Source organism: Hirundo rustica, chromosome 9, assembly GCF_015227805.2.
Source record: "Hirundo rustica isolate bHirRus1 chromosome 9, bHirRus1.pri.v3, whole genome shotgun sequence".
In the NCBI taxonomy this organism is placed as follows: Eukaryota; Metazoa; Chordata; class Aves; order Passeriformes; family Hirundinidae; genus Hirundo; species Hirundo rustica.
The window spans coordinates 1,290,277-1,311,834 of NC_053458.1; the positions used below are offsets into that span (position 1 = coordinate 1,290,277).

Sequence of the window (21,558 nt, forward strand, 5' to 3'; positions counted from 1 at the left end):
TGCAGCAATGAACACAAGGAAAAATCCTCGATATTCTCTGAAGCAATGAACTCAAGGAAAAATCCTCGATATTCTCTGCAGCAAGGAACACAGGGACAAATCCTCGATATTCTCTGCAGCAATGAACTCAAGGAAAAATCCTCGATATTCTCTGCAGCAATGAACACAAGGAAGAAAATCCTCGATATTCTCTGCATCAACAAACTCAAGGAAAAATCCTCGATATTCTCTGCAGTAACAAACACAAGGAAAAATCCTCGATATTCTCTGCAGTAACAAACTCGAGGAAAAATCCTTGATATTCTCTGCAGTAACAAACTCGAGGAAAAATCCTCGATATTCTCTGCAGTAACGAACACAAGGAAAAATCCTCGATATTCTCTGCAGCAACAAACTCAAGGAAAAATCCTTGATGTTCTGTGCAGCAACAAACACAAGGAAAAATCCTTGATATTCTCTGCAACAAGGAACTCAAGGAAAAATCCTTGATATTCTCTGCAGCAACAAACACAGGGACAAATCCTCGATATTCTCTGCAGCAATGAACACAAGGAAAAATCCTCGATATTCTCTGCAGCAAGGAACACAAGGAAAAATCCTCAATATTCTCTGCAGTAACAAACTCAAGGAAAAATCCTTGATATTCTCTGCAGTAACGAACACAAGGAAAAATCCTCGATATTCTCTGCAGCAACAATGAACACAAGGAAAAATCCTCGATATTCTCTGCAGCAATGAACACAAGGAAAAATCCTCGATATTCTCTGCAGCAACAATGAACACAAGGAAAAATCCTCGATATTCTCTGCAGCAATGAACACAAGGAAAAATCCTCGATATTCTCTGCAGTAATGAACTCAAGGAAAAATCCTCGATATTCTCTGCAGCAATGAACACAAGGACAAATCCCTGTTATTCTCTGCAGCAATGGGGCAAAGCTCTTCCTGGAGATGCCCTGGCGATGCCAGCCCTTGCCTTTCCGGCAGGAGCAGGAACGAGCTGTGAAATCCAAGGCTGGAAAGCGGCAGCAGGATTTCCCGTCCCTCTGTCCCCACCGTGCCGCAGCAGCCGCCCACCACCGCGCCGGCATTGCCATCATCCCGGCGCGGCCCCGGGGGACCTGCAGGGACGTCGCCATCCCAAAGGGTCCTCCGCTGAGGCACTCACCTGCCGCAAACCTCTTCTTGATGAGGGAGAAGCGGTAGCCGGCGCCCACCAGCTCGATGTCGCAGCTGGACAAGGTGCTGCCCTCGCTGGTGAACTGCACGGCCAGCGGGGCCGGAGAGCTCGGACCCTCGGACAGCTGGAACCGCGCCAGCAGCGACCCCACACCTGCCGTGGAAAGCCCAAAAGAGACCCCCGTGAGCTCCGAGGGGCATCCCGGCACGCGGGAAATGGAATTCCAGAGGATTCCCAAAGCCCGGCCCGAGGCTCACACGGTCTGTGTGCGGACCCTGAGACAGGAGACGCTGGCTGGGGAATGCCACGGGATGGGGACGGACGTTGCTGGGAGAGACACGGAGCGGGAAACCAGCTTCAAAGGATGGCCGCAGAAATAGATGGGATCTTTTAGAGAAATAGGTATTTTAGAGAAATAGAGTGGATATTTTAGAGAAATAGAGTGGATATTTTAGAGAAATGGATTATCTGTTTTAGAGAAATAGATGGGATCTTTTAGAGAAATAGATATTTTAGAGAAATAGATATTTTAGAGAAATAGAGTGGATATTTTAGAGAAATGGATTATCTATTTTAGAGAAATAGATCAGATATTTTAGAGAAATAGACATTTTAGAGAAATAGATATTTTAGAGAAATAGATATTTTAGAGAAATGGATTATCTATTTTAGAGAAATGGATTTTCTATTTTTACAGAAATAGATGTTTTAGAGAAATAGATGGGCTATTTTAGAGCAATAGATATTTTAGAGAAAAATATTATCTATTTTAGAGAAACAGATGGGATATTTTAGAGAAATAGATCAGATATTTTAGAGGAAGAGATTAGATATTTTAGAGGAATAGATCAGATACTTTAGAGAAACAGAACTGTGAAAGATGTATTGCAGCAAGACCCATGTGAGGTGTCCTAAAAGATGATTGGCTTAGAAGCATTTGCAGCATTGTGTGGCTAAAGCTGACAGGCCAAAAAAAAAAATGCTTATAATGTGTTGTAATTAGGAAATAGTTTGGCTTCTGATTGTGGGGGCATGAATTGTGACATCTGCACTGTCTCACCCTTCTCATGGGGCTGAAAGTGGAATAAAAGCCTTTAAAACACCTCCCAGGATCCCCGTCCCTGGGTCACAGAAAGGGTTTTTCTGACACCCCCCAGCAACCCTGGGGCGGGGCAGAGCCAAATCCCCCCATCCTCCCTGCAGGATTCGCCTTTTCACACATCCCAGCACCAGGAACAGCTTCCCACGTGGAAAACCTCCTGTGAGGGACAGCAATCCTCCCAACGCGGGTGCAACGGGGCCCGAGCCTCCGAATCCAAGGGCTTGGCAAAGCAGCACGCCCCGGCCTGGGGTGCGAATGCCCCTGGCGGTGCCAAGGCGGTTCCAGAGCAGCGCTGGTGGCACACAGCCCTGCTTTTTGAGCCCCAAAATGAAATAGCTGCGTCCCCAGCAAGCCCCAGCAGGAATGCGAGTGTCTGCGTGCCGGCACCAGGGTCGGAGCCTGTTTACCCTGGTTTTTCTGAGCCTTTTGATTTTCTTAAATGGAGTCAGATCTTTTTAGTTGTTGTACAATATTAAGAGCAGTTTTCTACCTTTTCCCACGGATGTAACATAAACAAATCCTTTGTTTTTCGTTCTCTGTCCTTTGTTTGCATGTTTCTAACCTGAAAACAATTGTAACTGACAATTGGCCTGGCCACTGAGGCTGAGGGGTGGAAACCCCAAAAAACCAATCTTCTGCTAGACCCACAAATGTATAAAAAGTAAAAAAATAAACAAAGGGGCACTCTTCTCTCTGCTCTCTCAGCTGGGAGCTGGTTCAGAAGGACCTCTGCCTTGCGAAAATCTCTTGTCTGCATGTGACTGCTTTGTGTGTCTCGGTGACAGGAGCCCGACTGGAGGATTCTGAGTTAATGACGCGCGTATTCGCAGGATTTACCTCCGTTTTCTGACTTCTGGGAGATATCAGGGATCTTCCACAGTATCCTTTGCTGTTCAGCATTCCTGCAAACACACGGAGAAGAGCATTTCTGTAGGAATCGAGGAAGTGCCAAGGAGGAATTGGAATTTTGCTAAAGGCTCGGGGAGGGAAACGACTCTGGTGCCGCTCTCTGGAGCAGCAATTCTGGGAGCTTGGATTTGGGTTTCACGGTGCTGAGTTCATGGATGGACTTGATAGTCCAAGAAGGCTTTTCCAAACAGAATAATTGTATGATTGTTATGAGGATTGCAGGTGAGCAACGGGCAAGAGACATGGAAATGTGCCTACGGCAGCGACAGCCAGACATCCTTCCATGGAAACCCAGAATCCCAGACTGCTTTGGTTGGAAAGGACCTTAAAACTCATCCAGTCCCACTCCCTGCCCTGACAGGGACACCTTCCACTGTCCCAGGCTGCTCCAGCCTGGCCTTGGACACTTCCAGGGATCCAGGGGCTTCTCTGAGCATCCTGCGCCAGTGCCTGGCTGTGCATCCCTCTAAACCCTGGATAAAGCTGCCAAAACACAAAATGGAGGCTGATGTTTGCTGCCTGCACATATCGCTTCATCTCTGACCATTTTTTTTGTGGGAATGGCAGGAGAAAAGGAATCCGAGCTGGGTTAAAGGTTTCCTCCTCCAAGAGCAGGGCGGTTGGGGTCCCCAGCTCCCTCCCCCAGACCCTCCTGCAGCAGGATGGGAATTCCAGGCAGGGCCAGGATGAGCAATCCCTACCAGACAGCGGGAGGAAGCACAGCTTGGAGTTTGGTTACTCCTCCGTCGACGGGGACGAGGAACTGGACGTTGTTTAGAGCTACGGGTGTGGTCATTGCCTCTGTATTGTATTTGTAGTCGATGCGCAGGTCAGTGCTTGCAGGGTCACAGCGCCAGCTCACTGCAAGGTTTAATGGAGTAGACTGAATACCCTGGGCAGACACCTTCCAAAATGACAGAAAAAACATTTAGTTTCCGTAGGGCTGAAGGGAGAAATCCCATTTCTCCCTTCCCTTCCCTGCCTTGATCCCACAGACGCGGAACAGTCGCACTTGGAGGCAAGACCTTTGAATTCCCACTGAATTTAGTGCTGGGCTCAAAGCCAGCGCCACACAGAAGGGACGGTGGGACAACGAGCCCCCACCTCACACTACCTCCACTCTGCACTAGGGAAACACCATTTTTTACAGCTGTAATTCAACACTTTTTATTTTATTTTATTTTATTTTATTTGGCACGGTTTCATCTCACAAAAAAAAGCCCTACCTGGTATTTGAGCATATCCACATTGTAATAGGTGGCTTGAGGTTTCTGTTCCGATACCTTCTTTAGGTGAGTCATCAGATTTGGCATGTTGACCCAGAACTCCTTGGAGTTGGAGTCACTCTGCACGTTGTCACTGCACAGAGGAGAAGGAACCCTTGGGATAACCTGCCTGGGCAGGAGAGAGCTGCTCTACGCAGCACAGGGACTGCACTCAGTCCCACCTCCAGAGGGATATTGGCTCGCTCCTTACAAATCTGATCCATCTGCGCTGGGGTTCAGAATCCCCCCAGGTCCTGGGCTGATCCCCCAGTGTGGGCAGCAGGAAAGGGGGGGATTCTGCCCCTCTGTTCCCCCCAGGTGGGGCCCCACCTGCAGAGCTCCCCCAGCCCTGGGACCAACAGCAGGAGGATGTGGAGCCCTGCCCAGGGCTGGAGCCCCTGGGGACAGGAGACAGCCAGGGATGAGCAGGAACCCCTAGGGCTGCTTTCCCTGGGGTCTCGTGACTCCAGGAGGACGTGGAGCTGCTGGAATAACTCCAGAGGAGGGCACAGAGCCAGGCTGGGAGAGCTGGGGGTGCTCCCCTGGAGAGTAGAAGGATCCAGGGAGAGCTCCGAGCCCCTGGCAGGGCCTAAAGGGGCTCCAGGAGAGCTGGAGAGGGACTGGGGACAGGGGATGGAGGGACAGCACACAGGGAATGGCTCCCACTGCCAGAGGGCAGAGATGGATGGGAGATTGGGAATCAGGAATTGTTCCCTGAAAGGGTGGGGAGAGGCTGGGATGGAATTCCCAGAGCTGCTGTGCCTGCCCCTGGATCCCTGGCAGTGCCCAGGGCCAGGCTGGACATTGGAGCTTGGAGCATCCTGGGACAATGGGAAGTTGTCCCTGAGACCTATCAGGATAATCCTGATGATCCATCCACCCAAACCATTCCGTGATTTTATCCAGTATTTAAGGGTCTGAAAGTTTCATTCCCCAAAATCAGCGCGCGCCCCCGAGGAAGTTACTCCCAGGCCGTACATTTTTTTTTTTTTTTCCGCAAACGCCATTCCAGGACTCTCCTGGAATCCCTCCTCCCCCCCGGGGACCGCTGGTGAGGGAAGCAGGGCTTACCAGCAGAGGAGCTGGGGGTTTGGCAGGACGTGCTCCAGCCTGTTGAAGTTGAGCACGCGGAAGGTGAGCACGGCTGGGGCGGGGTTGTTGGCGAAGTGCCGGGTGATGCCCGCCGGGAAGGACAGCACCATCTCCCCCGTGATCTTCACGATGCACCTGCGGCGCCCCAGCACAGCCAGGGGGGAGCAAAGGCGGCTCAAAATGCGGCAGCGAGGGGAGGGCCGGCACCGTGCACGGCGCGGGGACAGTCCCCAGCCTCCCCACCCGACACGTCTGAGCCCCCGGTGGCCTCAGAAGAGAGCGGGAGCGGCGCGAGGGCCGACGGGGATCTTCTCGTTATCGCTGCCCTGCTTAAAGACGCTGGTTTTTTTTGCTGTCGTTCGGTATTTCGGCGAAATTCCTTTGCCTTCGGTCTGCCCTTTTGGGCTTTACCTGGCAGAGGGTCTTAAAGCGTAGGTGGGAAAACGCTCCGAGTTCCTGATGGAACGTTATGTTGGGAAGGGTTGGGAAGGGTTGGGAAGGGTTGGGAAGGGTTGGGAAGGGTTGGGAAGGGTTGGGAAGGGTTGGGAAGGGTTGGGAAGGGTTGGGAAGGGTTGGGAAGGCTGCACCTCCCGTCCCTCTCTGATGAATTTTTGCGTGAAGCCAGCGTTTTGTTAGCCCTGTGATGGTTCAGCAACTTTCCTAGAAACAGCTTCAAAATGATCAGCGAGGCGGCCGATCGGAGGCGTTTGGAAAAGGCGGAAAGGTTTTCATCGGAGAGAAAATAACAAACCGTGCAGAAGGCAGGAGTGAAAGCCGTGCACAGTGCAGGGAGGTCCCTTGCACCTGCTAAAAGCCTCGAGGATCTCCGTGCTCTCTCTTAAGTATTGAATGGTCCAGAGGAGTTTTTTAGCGTGTTGCCTAATGGAGAACAGCTCCATTCTTTGAGCAATCCTTGTAGAATCGTCACAGCTCAAAGCCCCAACCCCTGCCTTGGCACTAGGCCGATTACGGTAAGAGAACCACGGAAGTTTTTTAGCTCTTCTCCCTTAGAAGCAAGACTTAAACTCTTTTCCTGATACGAGAACGCCTGCTCGAGCGTAGGGGCGCGCTGCAGGACCCCTCCTCATCCCCCACCGCGCCTCTCCGGCACCCCACACCCGTCCCCACCCCAAAACCCCACCTCGGGGGGTCGGCACCTACTTGTTGGGGTCGGCGCCTTTGAAGTACGCGTTGACGGTCTCGGTGAAGGCGGCGGCCACGGGCAGGGTGTCCTGTGCCCCCATGGTCAGGGGGCTCGGCCCCCGTGACGAGCCTGCAACAGAGCAAAACGTCCCCCCTTGGCGCCTCGCCATGCCCACCCTGCCCCGGGCCCGACCCGATGGGCGAACCATCGCCAAAAATCCCCCGCCAGGCTGTTGGATGAGGCTTCCAAAAGAGTTTGGGAAAAAAAAAAAACCCCACACGATCTTTTCCCCCCCCCTCCCCGCCCCTCGGCTGCCAAAAGCAAGCAAAGAAAAAGGGTGGAGGTGGCCGGGCGGGAGCGGCATGCGGGGCTGCCGTGCGGCAGGCTTTGCATGACAGTTTTTGCAGTCGCTTTTTGGGACCCCCCAGAAAGGGGCTGGGGGGTGTTACCCTGGTTTTTCTGAGTTTTTTATAGCCTTTTGATTTTCATAAATGGATTCAGATCTTTTTAGTTACTGTACGATATTAAAAGCAGTTCTACCTTTTTCCCTCAGATGTAACATAAACAAATCCTTTGTTTTTCATTCTCTGTCCTTTGTTCGCATATTTCTAACCTGAAAACAATTGTAACTGACGGCTGGTCTGGCCAGTTGGCTTGAGAGGTGAAAACTCTAAAAGCCAATCTTCTGCTAGACCCACAAATGTATAAAAAGTAAGAAATAAAACAAAGAGGCTCTCTCTCCGCCCTGGATTCAGCCTTGAGCTGGACGGAGAAACCTCTGCCCTGCGAAACCTCTCGTCTGCGTGTGGCTGCTGTGTGTGTCTCGGTGACCCTGGGCGGGGTTCGCTGTGTCGCCAGCGGGGAGCTCAGGCTGCCCCCGGGGTCGGGGTGTTGGCGGTGTCCCCCGATGTCCCCCCGAGACGAGGGGATTCCCGCGATCCCCGGCACGCTCCGCTCTCCTCTCCCGCCCCTGTGGATGCCAGGAGCGTCCTCCACACCCCCACTCGCTCCACGAAACCCTCGGTGCCCGACAGGAAACCTGCAAATCGCCAGAAACCTGGAGGAACAGAGGTGCTGGCACAGGTTGTCCAGAGAAATTGTGGCTTCCCCATCCCTGGGAGCGTCCAAGGCCAGCTTGGACAGGAGCCACCTGCGACAGCAGAGGTTGGAGCAAGCTACAACAAGCTGAGATTTAATTTCCAAGCCAGCCTAGGATTCCGTGACTTGGAAAAGGGGGAAAGTTTGCTCTGGTGGTGCTGTGCATCCATGGAAGCTCGCCAGGCTCTAAAGTAATTCAGGATCCCTGCAGGATCACTCACACACGGGTTTCCCTTTGCTGGCCAGGAATCGTTGATTCCAAAAGACATTTGAGGGTGAAATCATCACTGCAAGTGCTCCTCAGGAGCTCCAGGTGTGCTGGAAATCCACGAGCCCTGTGTCCACCGCCAAGGGGTTGGCACAGCCAAGCCCTCGCCTCTTCCCCACGGGAAGTATCCAAAGATCAGCCCAGATGTCCAAGGTGTGGAGCCCACAGACGCCCAAAAAAATCATGGAGAGGTCCCTGCCCCTCAGCCTCATCTATTTCCTGCAAGGAACCATCCCGGAACCTTTTGTTTAATACCACGTCCCGTGCACCAGGTGAAGCACGAGGATTGTTTTTTGCCAAAAAACGACAGCGAAGGTCTCCAGAGGGGCAGCTTATCCAGGGATGCCCTCACTCCATCACCGTCGCTGCCAGGAGGGTGCAAGGCGGGGGAATGGATCCAGCCAGGGGTTTGCTCGGAGCATGCGAGCACCTGCCAGCTCCAGCCAGAGCCAGAGGAATTCCAGAGCCACAGGAATTCCAGAGCCACAGGAATTCCAGAGCCAGCCCCAGGAAGAGCAGCACCTCCACAGGCAGCGGATGAGGGGGAAGCGAAGCCGAGCAAAATGCGTCGCGTTCCTGGAGCCATCCTCAAAAATGATCCCTTCCCTTCCTCCTCTGGCTGCTTCCCGTCGCTGCCCCCTCGGAATAACAGAGGTTTGGGAGCGGGGAATTGGAGTTCGCAACGTCTCCCGAGGGAAGCACTTCTGTCCCTTCAGTTACACTTGGAATTCGGGGGCATTAATGGGAGAAGGGATGGTTTCCACCGGCAGGGAGGAATCCTCGCGCCTCCCCGGTATCTAACGCAGCCACACAGCCCAAGAGGCCCAGGGGAATCCGGGATTCCAGCTGCAGCCCGGGATGGGGATGCTCAGGGAGCGCATGCGGCTGTTCCGGGATGGGCACCGGATCATCCCACCCACGCACACACCGGCCCCACTGCCACACACACACACGTTAATTATCCTAACGAGCCCCCTAATGAGGCCACAGCCCAGGATATCCATCGGGGATTCCCCCGTGGAACTCCCACCGAGGAACAGACACGGCTCCAGACGAGGGCACGGGCAGATCCCCAAAACCACGGGACGCCACACCCCGAAACCCCACGGCTGGGGGGACACGCAGGACACGGGACAGCGCCTTTTCTAAAAAATCCTTCCCAAAGACACCCCTGGGAGCAAATCCTTGCTCCCCACCCAGAGCAGCAACCCTCAGGGCACCAAACCCGGCCGAAATCCCGGCAGTGGGATATTCCCACCGCATCCACCCCGAAATACGGATGGGATTCCGAAACATCCACCGAGTCTGGCTGTGGAGGGGGGAACCGGAGGTGTCAACCAGCAGAGGAGCCTCTGGTTTGTCTCGTAGGGAGGGCACAAGAAAGGGCTTGGCAACGGAGAAGGATGATTCCCAAATTCCCACTTCCCAAATGCACAAATTCCACCTGGGTTTAGCCTGGACCCCGCACCGGGGCAGGGGCCTCCCACACTTTTCTCCTCATTTTTCATCTCTCCTTTTTCCTCTGTTCCTCTGCATCTGTATCCTTGATTCTCCAGGATGAAAAGCCAGGAATAAACAGGGGGATCTCATGGATCCCCAGGCTCAGCTGGGATGTGGGAGCGTGAGTCCACCTGAGCAGCAACAACGACAAAACATCCTCATTTCTAATGGTCTGAAGATGGTGTGGCTGGAATTGAGGATCCCAGTTCCCTCCACTCTTCCCTCACAAATCCATAAATCCTACTTTTCGTGGCCTCAGAGAATAAATTAATTTTTAGGCTCAGGTTTTCACTAAAACCCAAAAGTATAAACTATCATAAGCATTGGAATTATTGTCCAGAGACCTGAGAGACAAATCCAGTTGCTGTGGCACAACTCCACCCCAAACCTGCCTTTTCAGCTCCTGCTTCCAAACTCATTTTTATAAACATTCCATTTGAACAAACGACCTGACGATAACAGAGAAAAAAAAAAAAAAATTAAATCTGCCTCATGGAGCTTTGGATCCAGCCATAAGCAGCAGTCCAGCTTAATTTGCCTTATTTTTCCCTACAGAAGGTGGGAAATGCAGCTGTGGAGCAGCCAGGGATCCCGGAACGTGACTCTGCAGGACAGCATCACCGCATCTCCTTCCACACAGGGACAAACTGCGCTGTGTTCATCGAGCAGGTGGATCTCGCCACAAAAAACCACCCAAATCCAGAAAGAAACCGTTAATTTCCCTTCTGGCATTCCATGCCCTGAGTTCCGGACGCCAAACTCAGCAGATCTCCTCTCCCTTCCCTGCACGTGAAGTTTGTCTCCTTTTTTATTTTCAGGCTGGGCTTAAATACTTAGAGAGAAACCAGGAAACCCAGCGTGTGGAAGGGAGGCAGCTCCTCGCTGGGCTGCGGGGTGATCCTGGAGGCACTGCCACGCTCCGGCAGTGCCGGGATTATCCCGCCCCGTGCTCCAGACCATTCACACCACCGGAACCAAGAATTCCGACACGAGATTCCAAGGCGCAAGGAAACCCCTAAACGTGCAGTGCTGGGGCTGGACTGCGAGAGAGGCAGGAGGGAAGCACGGAGCAGGGGGAATGAGGAGCTGGAATATTCCTCCTGAGGGATAACGCTGTCCCTGCTGTCCCCAGCTCTTCCCAGAGCTCCCAACAAGCCCCTGAGACAGAAAACCCGAACAGGGATTTGGGCTGGAAGCAGCAAAACTGCCCCGAGCACCAGGAGGAGGCGGCTCCTCCACGGCCCCTCCTGGATCCAAGCTGGGAGATGCTGCCGGAGTGCGGACGTCAAAGCGGGAATTGTCAGAGTGGGACCTTGGGACCAAGGAAAAAGGAGGAAAGGAAGGACCCAACCCCCCTGGTCACCACCTCGACCCCGCCTTCCGCTCTGCTCGGCCGTCACTGTCACCAGGATGGGTTTGATCCATGGTTCCTTTTGTCTCCAAGCCAGGCAGTGCCACCCTGGGCCATTCTTTGTGTCCCCAGCCAGGCAGTGCCACCCTGGGCCATTCCTTTTGTCCCCAAGCCAGGCAGTGCCACCCTGGGCCATTCCTTTTGTCCCCAGGCCAGGCAGTGCCACCCTGGGCCATTCCTTTTGTCCCCAGGCCAGGCAGTGCCACCCTGGGCCATTCTTTGTGTCCCCAGGCCAGGCAGTGCCACCCTGGGCCATTCCTTCTGTCCCCAGGCCAGGCAGTGCCACCCTGGGCCATTCCTTTTGTCCCCAGCCAGGCAGTGCCACCCTGGGTCATTCCTTGTGTCCCCAAGCCAGGCAGTGCCACCCTGGGCCATTCTTTGTGTCCCCAAGCCAGGCAGTGCCACCCTGGGCCACTCCCAAGCCAGGCAGTGCCACCCTGGGCCACTCCCAAGCCAGGCAGTACCACCCTGGGCCATTCTTTGTGTCCCCAGGCCAGGCAGTGCCACCCTGGGCCATTCTTTGTGTCCCCAGGCCAGGCAGTGCCACCCTGGGCCATTCCTTTTGTCCCCAAGCCAGGCAGTGCCACCCTAGGACACACCCCAGGCCAGGCAGTGCCATCCTGGGCCACTCCTTTGCAGGAGGGGACACTTTGGGAATCACACCTGGAACCCTTCTCCGGCCTGGCCCGTGCCAGCAGCATCTCCCCCGCTCTGCCTGCAGGCACCACAGCAGCTCCCAGCTGCTTCCTTGGCGTTTTCGGGGATCCCTCCCCGCTGCAAGCAAACCTCCTGCTTTTCCCTTTTTTTTCCAAAGGGAAACGTCGGCTCGGTGCCCGGCGGGGCTGGCCGCTCACCCACCCTTTGTCCTCTCTGGGATGTGACACCGGCCCCACACCGAGCTTCTCCCGTCCCCAGCGCCCCTCATCCACGAGGGATCCCAAAACCTGCGGCATCTCCAGCCAGCGGCACAAGGCGGCGGCGGCTCAGGGGCGGTGCCGGCGGCGCCAGCGCATTCCCGGAGCCCTTCCTGCCGAAAACTGGGGTGCGAGGTGGGGAGGAGGCAGCAAACCCGACGCCTTTGGGTTCGAGTTCAGCGCTCCGGGGAGCGAGGAGCAGCTCGCGGGGAGAGCGGAGAGAAGCCCTGGTTGGCAGAGTCAAGTTCCTCGGCAGCGCAAGCGGCTCCGCTCCCTGGATTTCACCTCCGTCTGGGAACATTCGGGGTGTTCCTTTTTGGTTTTTGGTTTGCTTGGGCCGGATTTTTGGTTTTGTTTTTTTTTTTTTTTTTTGAAAAGGAAATCAACGAGGGGGGAAAAAAAAAAAAATAAAAGAGATCAACGGAACAAATGGAACAAAACCAAATCAAAACGATTGCGGTCGGCCTGGCGATGTCGTCTAAGTAGCCATAGCATTCCGCACGGGAAGCCGGATTGGATGGAGCCTGGAAAGCCGGATTGGATGGAGCCTGGAAAGCTGGATTGGATGGAGCCTTGGAAGGGAACCCCGGGAGCGAGAGAGCGAGGGGAGCGAGCGGTTACCGGGCGTGCTTTGCACGACTTACCTTCGAAAGTCAAATAAAACTTTCCTCTGTCAAACCAAACGAGGGAAGGCTGTTCATTCTCTGTATGGCCAGGAGTTGAAGCGGGATGGGGAAGGTCAAGGAGAGGGAGAGAGAAGGACACAGTGTGAGTCACAGAGCAGGTCATTAGTGCCGCTACGGGGAGGGGGCGAGGCGCTGCGGGGCGGTCACACGTGCAGGGGCGACAGGGGCGTGACACCCGGCCGCCGGCTCGGGACGCAGGAAAGCGGGGAGCAAAGCTATGGGAAGCCCGGATGGAAGAAGTCGCTCCGCCCGCCGAGGGGAGCGGGTTTGGAGGGGTGCTCTCGCTTTTTTTTTGTTTTTTGCTTCTCAGAAGAGGTTTGGTCGGCTCGCGCGCTCCGTCAGCGGGCTCCGCCTCAGCATTCCCGGCGGGATGCTGCTCCGCACGCCAGCCCCGCGGTGACACTCAGGGACAGCGACACGTGGCTGTTTGCACTCGCATCTCAGGACACGACACTTGCGGAGAGCCGGACACACGCACACAGAGCAGCGGATCCTAGCTGGAGTCCTCCCTCTCCCTGCACAACCTGCGCTCCCGCTCCGAAGCCACCAGGCTGGAATAACTCGGGATGTGAGGGTGGGGAGGGGGGGGATGAGCGGGGCAAACCAGCTTTTTGAGCTGCTAAATGAACCTTCTGGAACTGGGGAGGTGCCAGCCTCCCACCTCCGAGTCGTTTGAGTCACTGAGAAACTGTCATGCAAGGTGCTGCGAGCGGTGGGCGCCGCTCCGGAGGCGGATTTCTCGGAAAACTCCCTGCTAGTACAGTACCTGCCGGCGTTTCACTGCGCCTTTCAAACGCAGGCAGTTTGGCAATAAAAGCATCATCCTCTGATAACACAAGCAGAAGAAACGCAAAAAGAAAGAAGAACGAGAAGGAAGAAAAGAAAAGAACACAAAAAGAATGAAAACACGGATCCCAAGTGGAACCAAGCAGCGCACTCGTACCAACGCGGAGACAGAGGGGTGACGGAAGGGGCACCGACACGGGAATCAAACAGCTCCTTGCTCCGCCGGGAATTGTCCAGACCGACATGCAGCCAACGAGGAAAGCACACCAGAACAGCACGGAGGACACGGAGATGGAACGGCCCTTCCCGTGCTCCCGGACAAACTCCGTCGGACTTTGCCACAGGGAACGGGAGACGGGGAACGTGGTGGAGGCAGACTCCAGCTGGATTGGGGTGTCCCAGCCCCCCGGGACTTGCAGCGGTCCCTGATCCCAGACCTGCCCATCCCTGCGCACCTCCCACCCCAGCTTTTCCTCTTTTGGGAACTGGAAATGCTCCCTCCTCTGCTGTGGGTTTTCCTGGATGCTCATCCAGCGCCTGGCCTCGGTGGGGACAAGGAGACGCTTTCCCAACCCTGTCTGTCTCTGCCTGCGCCCATCCAGCTTTTCCCAAGGTTTAGGTTGGATGCCAGCAGAAAAGGCTCCTCATCCAGAGGGTGCTGGCACAGCCCAGGCTCCCCAGGGAATGAGCACAGCCCCGAGGCTGCCGGAGCTCCAGGAGCATTTGGACAGCGCTCCAGGAATGCCCAGGGTGGGAATGCTGGGTGTCTGTGCAGAGCAGGAGTTGGATCAGTGATCCTGGTGGATCCCTTCCCACTCAGCATAATCTCTGCGTGCAGCTGGAAGTGCAACACCTACAGAATCTGGGATGCTCCTCCTGGCTGCCCCACGTGGAAATCCCCAGACGGGGGTGGCCCCAGGACCCCGGTTTTGGCTCTTTCCAAGGAAACCCCCACGGGTTCTCCCGCTTCTCCCCCCGGCCCAGCAACCTCTGCTCAGCACGGGGAGGTCATTGACTCATCAAACAGCGGCTTTAGTTCCCAAAAACACACGAGAGAAAAAAAGAAACCCCAACGGAGAGCAGCCCTCAGCTGGCTCCCAGCGCCCTCCCCAGCCCCTGGCACCGTCCCTGTCCTCAGCCTGGCTGTCCCTCCACCCTGTCCCTGTGGCCACCGTGCCCTGCGCCACCGCCCAAGGCCACCTCCAGTGCCACCAGCGGTGCCCTGCGGCCCCGGGGACGCTCGGGGCTCGCTGAGGTGACGTTTTTATCCAGCAAGGTGCTGAGACAGTGACCGACAGGTACGAGCACCTACGACACCTGAGAGCGAAGCAACGACAGGATGGAGACGCAGTCGGAGACTCCGGCAAAGCCACGGGGAGGGCTCGGTGCCACCGGCACGGCGGGGACAGCGCCAGCACCTCGGCACCGGCACCTCGCAGGCGGGGTTGGTGGCAGTGCCACCGCTCCCCGCGGTGGCCGAGCGCACGGGGGCTCCCGCCAGGTTTGTCCAGAGGGTTGGGAAGAAAAGACGAAGGAGGGAGGAGATGGAGCTGCAGGAAGCGAGGAGCTGGCAGGGATGGAGGGGGGAGTGCCGGCAGCGGGGACAGAGGGGGCAGGAGGGGACAGGAGGGGACGGAGGAGGGAGGCGTGGGGGGACCCAGCGCCTGGAGCGGGGAGCTGCCAGCCAGACTCGATTCCCGTTCCTGGTCTCAGCCCCGGGGTTTTGGCAAACCCCATTTTTCTTTCGGGACACTCCTCCGAAAGGAAACTGCAGCGTTTGGTTCTGCTCTAGGACGCGCCCCGTGGCTGGGAAGAGCCTTTTCCAACACCCCTTTTCCTGCTACTGCTTCAGGGGCAAGGGTGAATTCAAGGCATTCCAAGAGATTTAATATTCCCGGACCCCAGGGTCTGGCTTCCAGCCCCACTCCCCTCCAGGCACAAGCAACCCCTGCGAAAAAAAGCTTATTTTGCCCCAATTTACAGCCCAGAACCACATTTTGTATTCTAATTCCCTCGACTTCCACCGAACATCCATCTCCCACAACATTTGGAGAAAACCTCCCTCGCAGCATCACCCTTGTGATCCATCACCGCCCTCAAACCCCTTTTAGCATTTAAAACCCCAACCGAAACTAACGAACCCGAGCCCAAAGAACGCCCTAGCGAACGGAAAGGCCTCGGGAATTATTCGAGGACGTAGGGAAGGTGAAAGAACAGCAGCGCTGTGCGTGTTTACCGACGGTGGGAGTGGTGGCTGCGCTCAGGGAGTTGGTGGAAGAGATGGAAGAAGTACTTTCAGCACGGGCTAAAGGTGCTATCGGAGGAGGGCTGGAGGAGTGGATGGGAGGGCTAAAAGGCCTGGACTGGAGAGAAACATAAAATAACACAAAGTTAAAGGAAATCCGCGCAGAAACGTTCGCATCAAACAAATAAAGTTTTGCCTGGACACGCCCGATTGCTCTGCTGGTGTCCCAGAGGAAAGAAACGGGAAGGACTTGAGGTGCTCTAGCACCAACGGCATTTTAACTCGGAGCTGGGTGAAGACATCATCCCCGCCGTGGCGCGGGGGTGGGTGTTGAAATTCCCACCCTTCCACACCCAGGATGGGAGCTCCAGGGGGCGTGGAATGGGCTGGGCATCGGGAAGGGAGCGGTGCCCAGCTCCGCAGGCCCCTGGGGATCCTCTGGGGGTCATTCCATCCCCTCATCATCACCCCCGAACCCCTCACACCTCACCTGAAGCAGCCTGGGGGGGGGGCACACAGGACAGCTGGGGCTGCTCTGCCCCACGCCCTTCCCAGGGGCACATTCCCACCCCAGCCCGTTCCCTGCCCTTCCCGTGCCTGCGGACCCACGGCCGGCATCACCGCGCTGGCAGAGCAGAGGTGGGCACAGCCCTTCCCACCGGGAATTCACCCCCAGAAAAGCCCGGCCCGGCCCGGTGAGCGCTCCCATCCCTAGCCCCGTTCCAGACCGGGAATGCCGCCCGCCACCAGCCCGTCCCCACGTACCACGTCGCTGACGGGGGGTTTCCCGGGGGGCAGCTTGGGCCGGGACGGGGGCCGGGGCGGCGGCGGCGGCGGCGTGCCGCACGTGGCCAGCGGCGTTCCGGGGCGAGCCGGGGACGAGGAGCCTGCAACAAACGGGAGCCGTGAGTGTCCCGCGGGCTCTGGCCCCGCTGCCGACCCACCCCACAGCCCACCCTGGTCAGGGCACGGCCCAGCAGATGTGCCTGGAACATTCCGTGGATTCCTGGAGGCGGCTGCTCGATGCCCGGTTCGCTCGGCAGAATCGTTGTCAGAGGAGTCTCGCAGCTTTCCCCAAAAATATACGGGCAGCAGGAATGGGGTGACGGATGAACCCACAGCTCCGGGGATGGCACAGCCGGGAATTAGGGATCCTCATCACGGGGAAAAGGGTGGAGGAGGAAGGGTCTGGGATTTGCTGGGAGCGTGACACGGCTCCCAGCCCTCTGGAAGAGTCTCCCAAAGAAGGGGTGCGGAGCCCGGGGCTCACACGGGAGCCCTGGGAACAGCAAAGGGGGATTTCTGTCACCAAATGGGAATTCCAACAGGTGCTTCAGGGGAGATCCAAGGAGCCTGCTTCGCTCCACACACAGGAATTCCTTCCAGGAGAAGTCCAGCAATAACCGGAGCTGTGCAGGACAGGAAGGGCGGCAGGAATGGGAGGGAACTCAGACCTCATTCCCGGTGTTTGTCACCAACTTCCACGGAGCTCAGCAGCTCCGTGCTTGGCTCAGAGTGATGGGATGATAACTTCATCATTTTCCCACTCACAAGAGAACGATTTCCTAAGTTTTTTGGGTGATAGCTCAGACTAAGCAAAGATCAGAGCTGGATTTGCAGAAACGAGAAGAGGTGAAGGAGAGCAGGCTCAGACAAGAGAGGGCCTGGCTTAAAGGCAGTAAATTCCAGTCATTCCTTTGCACAACTCCAAAATTCGAGCCACTTTTATTTCAAAGCCTAACTTGGGAACCAAGGTTTGAATTTTCCCTTCCTTATCCCACTAAAAGCCTGCCAAAATGGGAAATATTGTGGGAAAAAAAACCTGCAGGAGCGAGTGGCACAGGATGGAGCCTTGCAGGGAGGCTTCTGTGGCCACCAGGACGCCAAAGCCCGGGCAGACGGTGGCTTCCATCCAGGGAACGGGTATTTCCTACAGCAGCAGCTGACAGCACGTGGAAACCAGCGTGGAGTCAGAAATCTGCTGGAATGCTGGGCTCGGAGCAGCGTGGGGTGGTGGAAGGGGGTTGGAGCAAAGACGAGCTTTGAGATCCCTTCCAACCCCGCCCTGCCTGGGTGACACCCGCGGGATCTGAAGGCAGGAGGAGATCCCGGGGCGGCTCTGCTCCGCAGCACCCAAAAACGAGCCTTGCGAAGCTGGGAGGGGTGGGACGGGCGCTGGATCTGTGCCGCAGCCCCCCGGGCAGCTTTTGGAGGTTCTGCGCCATTTCTGTGGGGCTGTGCCCGCACTTTGGTTCCCCAGCTTTGCTGCAGCGGGGGTGCAAAGCAATCCGGACTGAGACAGGAGGCAATTCCTGGAGGAGGGATGTGGATCTTCTGGGACCGTCCATCCCCGCGTGGGGAGCCCCTGGCACTTCTCCGTGCCGTGATGGAGATGGGATTCTCCATCCATCCCCTCTCCGTTCCTCAGCTGGGAATGGGCTGGAGAGCAGTGCAGGGTGAATTCCAGCGTTTCCTGCTCCTGGAAGCTCCTGGAGAAGTTCCAGCTCCAGCTGGACACTGCAGCCCCCACGGGGCCCCCACCCTCACCCCGAGCCAGCACGGAAAAGCCACCAGCACTGAAGCAAAGCCACACTTGCAGCAGGAGCCACACTCGGGGGACCCGAGGGGACAGAGCCCCCAGGCAGTGACACGAGGGTGACAGGGGTGGGACACGGAGCTGTGGGGGCTGCACACCCACCCCAACACCGGTGTGGGGGTTCCCCAAGGCTCCGTGGGGGGATTCCCGCAACAATCAGCTCCGGTGGGAGCAGGGCGGGAGCTCAGGGGCTGAGGCTGTGAGTGAACTGAGCCTCCGCCGGCTCGCTGGCCCTAATGAACATTAATAATTAAGCAGCTGAAGGCAGCCAGGGCCAGCAGCTTCTCCCGCGGGAGAGGAACACATCTGGGACGCAGCTGAGCATCCACACGCAGAGCCGGGAAGGACCAAGCACCATCCTGCGCCGTGAGTTACCGGGATGGGAGGACGCGATTAACAACAAAAAAACACAACCAAAAACCCCCCAACCCTGGATCTGAGGCTGACTCAGACCATTCCTATTCCCGCGGAGGACACAACCGCAGCCACAACAACACCAACAACAACCAGCAACAACAACCCCGTGCCCGGTTTCGGAGTGGGAAGGGCGGCTCGGGCGAGCCTCTCACGGCCGCGGGAGCGCAGGGAAGCACACGGGAGGCGCGGGACGCAGGCTGGAAGCGCGGCCGGGTGGGGCACAGCCAGGGCGGGATGTCACCGAGAGGGTCACCACGGCCACACCGAAGCACGACCCGAGCTCACAGCACGTACCGCTGGTGCTTCCCGTGCTGGCGCCCGGTCCGGGGGACGAGACCACCGCGCGGTAGGTGGGCGGCGGAGGGGGCGGCGGGGTGGCTCTCTGACCCGGCCCGAAATCTTTGGGAGAGGCGACGGGCTCGGCGGAATCATCCTTAAGGTGGGGCTGCTCGGAAAGCTTCTTGGGAGCGTCTTCCAGCTGCAGCGGCGAGGGCAGCGGGCGGGGATGCTCGGCCGGGCTGCCCGCGGCCGCCGGCGGGGACGGAGGAGCTTTTTCCCGAGGTGACAACTCCGGAGGAGCGTTTTCCGGGGATTGATCGGAAAAATTGACCCACTTGTCTTCCGCGGTGGCAGCAGCAGATTTGGGGGACGGCACGGGGCCGAAAATGCTGTCCAAGTCATTGATGGACGGGAGTTTGTCCCGTTTGGGCTCTGCTGCTGCCTGGTCCCCTCCTGTGGTCAGAGGAGGTTTATTTTACACCGAGCATTAAGCGAGGGCTGCGCTACTCTCTACGGGCTCTACTTCTACGGGAGAAGCTCTAAAAATCACCTCGTCTGAGTTGTATTTATATAATTCATGGGCGAGAGCGTTTTCCAGCACAGCCGGGGTGCGACATGGAATGAATCCCGCGGGATCCAGAGGCGGGAGGAGCGAGCATGCACCACGAGCCAGCGCTCACAGCCAAGAATCCCAAACTCCCCCCGAATTTACAGCCTTTTTTCGTCCTCTGAACCACATCACGCCCTCATCAGCGACTCTGGGTTATCAGCAGGCACCAAAGGTGTGCGCTCAGCACTCTGGCACGGCCCAATCTCTCTCCATATATATATATTTATAAACACTCAGGTATAAATATATATATATATATTTAGACATGCTGCTGGAGCCTGGGCATGCAGCACAGGATGCACACGGGGTGTGGATTCCAGCCACAAGCAGGGACAGGTCGGGATTTGAGGGCACAGATCGGGGTTCGAGGGCACACATCGGGGTTCGAGGGCACGGATCGGGGTTCGAGGGCACACATCGGGGTTCGAGGGCTTTGCTCACCGAGCCACCACACACCAACATTCCCACACGACCCCAGAACCACCCCAGATCCATCAGCCAAGCATTTCGCATCCAGGCCAGGGCCACCCCAGCGCTCAGTGCCCTCTGGGATCCCCGTGGCAGCATCACCCCGTCCCCACTGCTCTGTTTTGGGGATCCATCCACGGTCCCACGTTTGGGGTGGGGGGGACAGAAGAGGAATTTGCTACGCCAGACAAAACCAGAGCCCAGCCTCTCGCTTCACAGATACACAAGGCACGGCCCAGCACACGATCCGGGATTTGCTGCTGGGAATGGATCGATGGGTGGACACGGACGCGCTGGCTGCTCCCACAAACAGGGAAATCGGGATGTGGCAGCACAGATGAGATGGCGATGGACACAGCAAAGGTCGTTGTGGCAAAGGGGGTTCATCCTGAGGGGCTCTGTGTCCCCCTGCAGTGCCCTCTCCAAAGGCACTGCGTTCCCTGCTCAAATCCTGCTTTCCCACCAGCCAGCACCATGAATTATATGCTTGGAATCACCTGTTGTCCTCTGGCTGCACCCAGCACCTTTCCAGCCCTGTCCTGGGGTTCTCCTTCATTCCCAGCACCATTTTCCTGCCCTGGGCTGCACTACCAGCAGGGCTTTTCCCACCTTGCAGAGGGAATTTGGGGGGCAGGGAATGCGGGAGCAGCTCCCTGCCTCGGGCACACACTCTGTTATTTCCTCAGCCAGGCAGGAGCAGGGCTCTGGAACTGGGAATAAACCCCAGCTGTCGGCGGGATGTTGAGGCTAACCCCACACTGCATTCCCAGAGTGACTGATCCCAAGGCGGGGACAGCGTAAAGAACATTAATTTCAGCAGGGTGAGATGGGCTTGGGAGCCAAAAATACCTTTGTGCCGCTCCTACCGCAGCATCCACCGAAACACCACAAAGCTGTGGCTGCCCCTGGATCCCTGGCAGTGCCAAGGCCAGGCTGGAGAGGGCTGGGAGCAGCCTGGGACAGTGGGAGCTGTCCCTGCACACGGACAGGGAACTGGATAGGACGGGGGTTCCTCCCAACCCAGCCCAGGAACTCTCTGAATGCCAAGGGACGAGGATGCACAGGGACCAAATCCGTGTCCAAAATGCAACCACGGGGATGTGACACCCCCAGTGCCACCCCAGGGCTGGAATGGGACCTGTCCCCACCCCCAGGGCTGGGAATGGGACCTGTTCCACCCCCAGAGCTGGGAATGGGACCTGTTCTCCACCAGAGCTGGGAATGGGACCTGTCCCCACCCCCAGATCTGGGAATGGGACCTGTTCTCCACCAGAGCTGGAAATGGGACCTGTCCCCACCCCCAGGGCTGGGATGGGACCTGTTCTCCACCAGAGCTGGGAATGGGACCTGTCCCCACCAGAGCTGGGAATGGGACCTGTCCCCCACCAAGAACTGGGAATGAGACATGTCCCACCCCCAGATCTGGGAATGAGACATGTCCCCCACCCCCAGAGCTACCCCAGAGCTCAGGCTGGGACCCTTCCCCTCAATGCCACCCCAGAGCTGGGATGGGATCTGTCCCCCCTAGATCTGGGAATGGGACCTGTCCCCTCAATGCCACCCCAGAGCTGAGGGTAGGACTTGTCCCA

The 21,558-nt window shown here is 56.9% G+C and overlaps 1 protein-coding gene across 1 annotated transcript in view; it reads right to left on the reverse strand.

The window, feature by feature from the left end:
- Positions 1-21,558, reverse strand: part of SGIP1 (SH3GL interacting endocytic adaptor 1) — a 61,436-nt gene that overhangs the window by 5,968 nt on the left and 33,910 nt on the right. Inside the window, exons 15-24 of the mRNA XM_058421715.1 lie at positions 18,907-19,344; positions 16,365-16,486; positions 15,591-15,717; positions 12,527-12,586; positions 6,709-6,820; positions 5,527-5,682; positions 4,417-4,549; positions 3,892-4,094; positions 3,119-3,183; positions 1,168-1,332 (exon numbers count right to left, since the gene is read on the reverse strand). Coding sequence (XP_058277698.1) covers positions 1,168-1,332; positions 3,119-3,183; positions 3,892-4,094; positions 4,417-4,549; positions 5,527-5,682; positions 6,709-6,820; positions 12,527-12,586; positions 15,591-15,717; positions 16,365-16,486; positions 18,907-19,344 — 1,581 coding nt within the window. The remainder of the gene's footprint in view (positions 1-1,167; positions 1,333-3,118; positions 3,184-3,891; positions 4,095-4,416; positions 4,550-5,526; positions 5,683-6,708; positions 6,821-12,526; positions 12,587-15,590; positions 15,718-16,364; positions 16,487-18,906; positions 19,345-21,558) is intronic.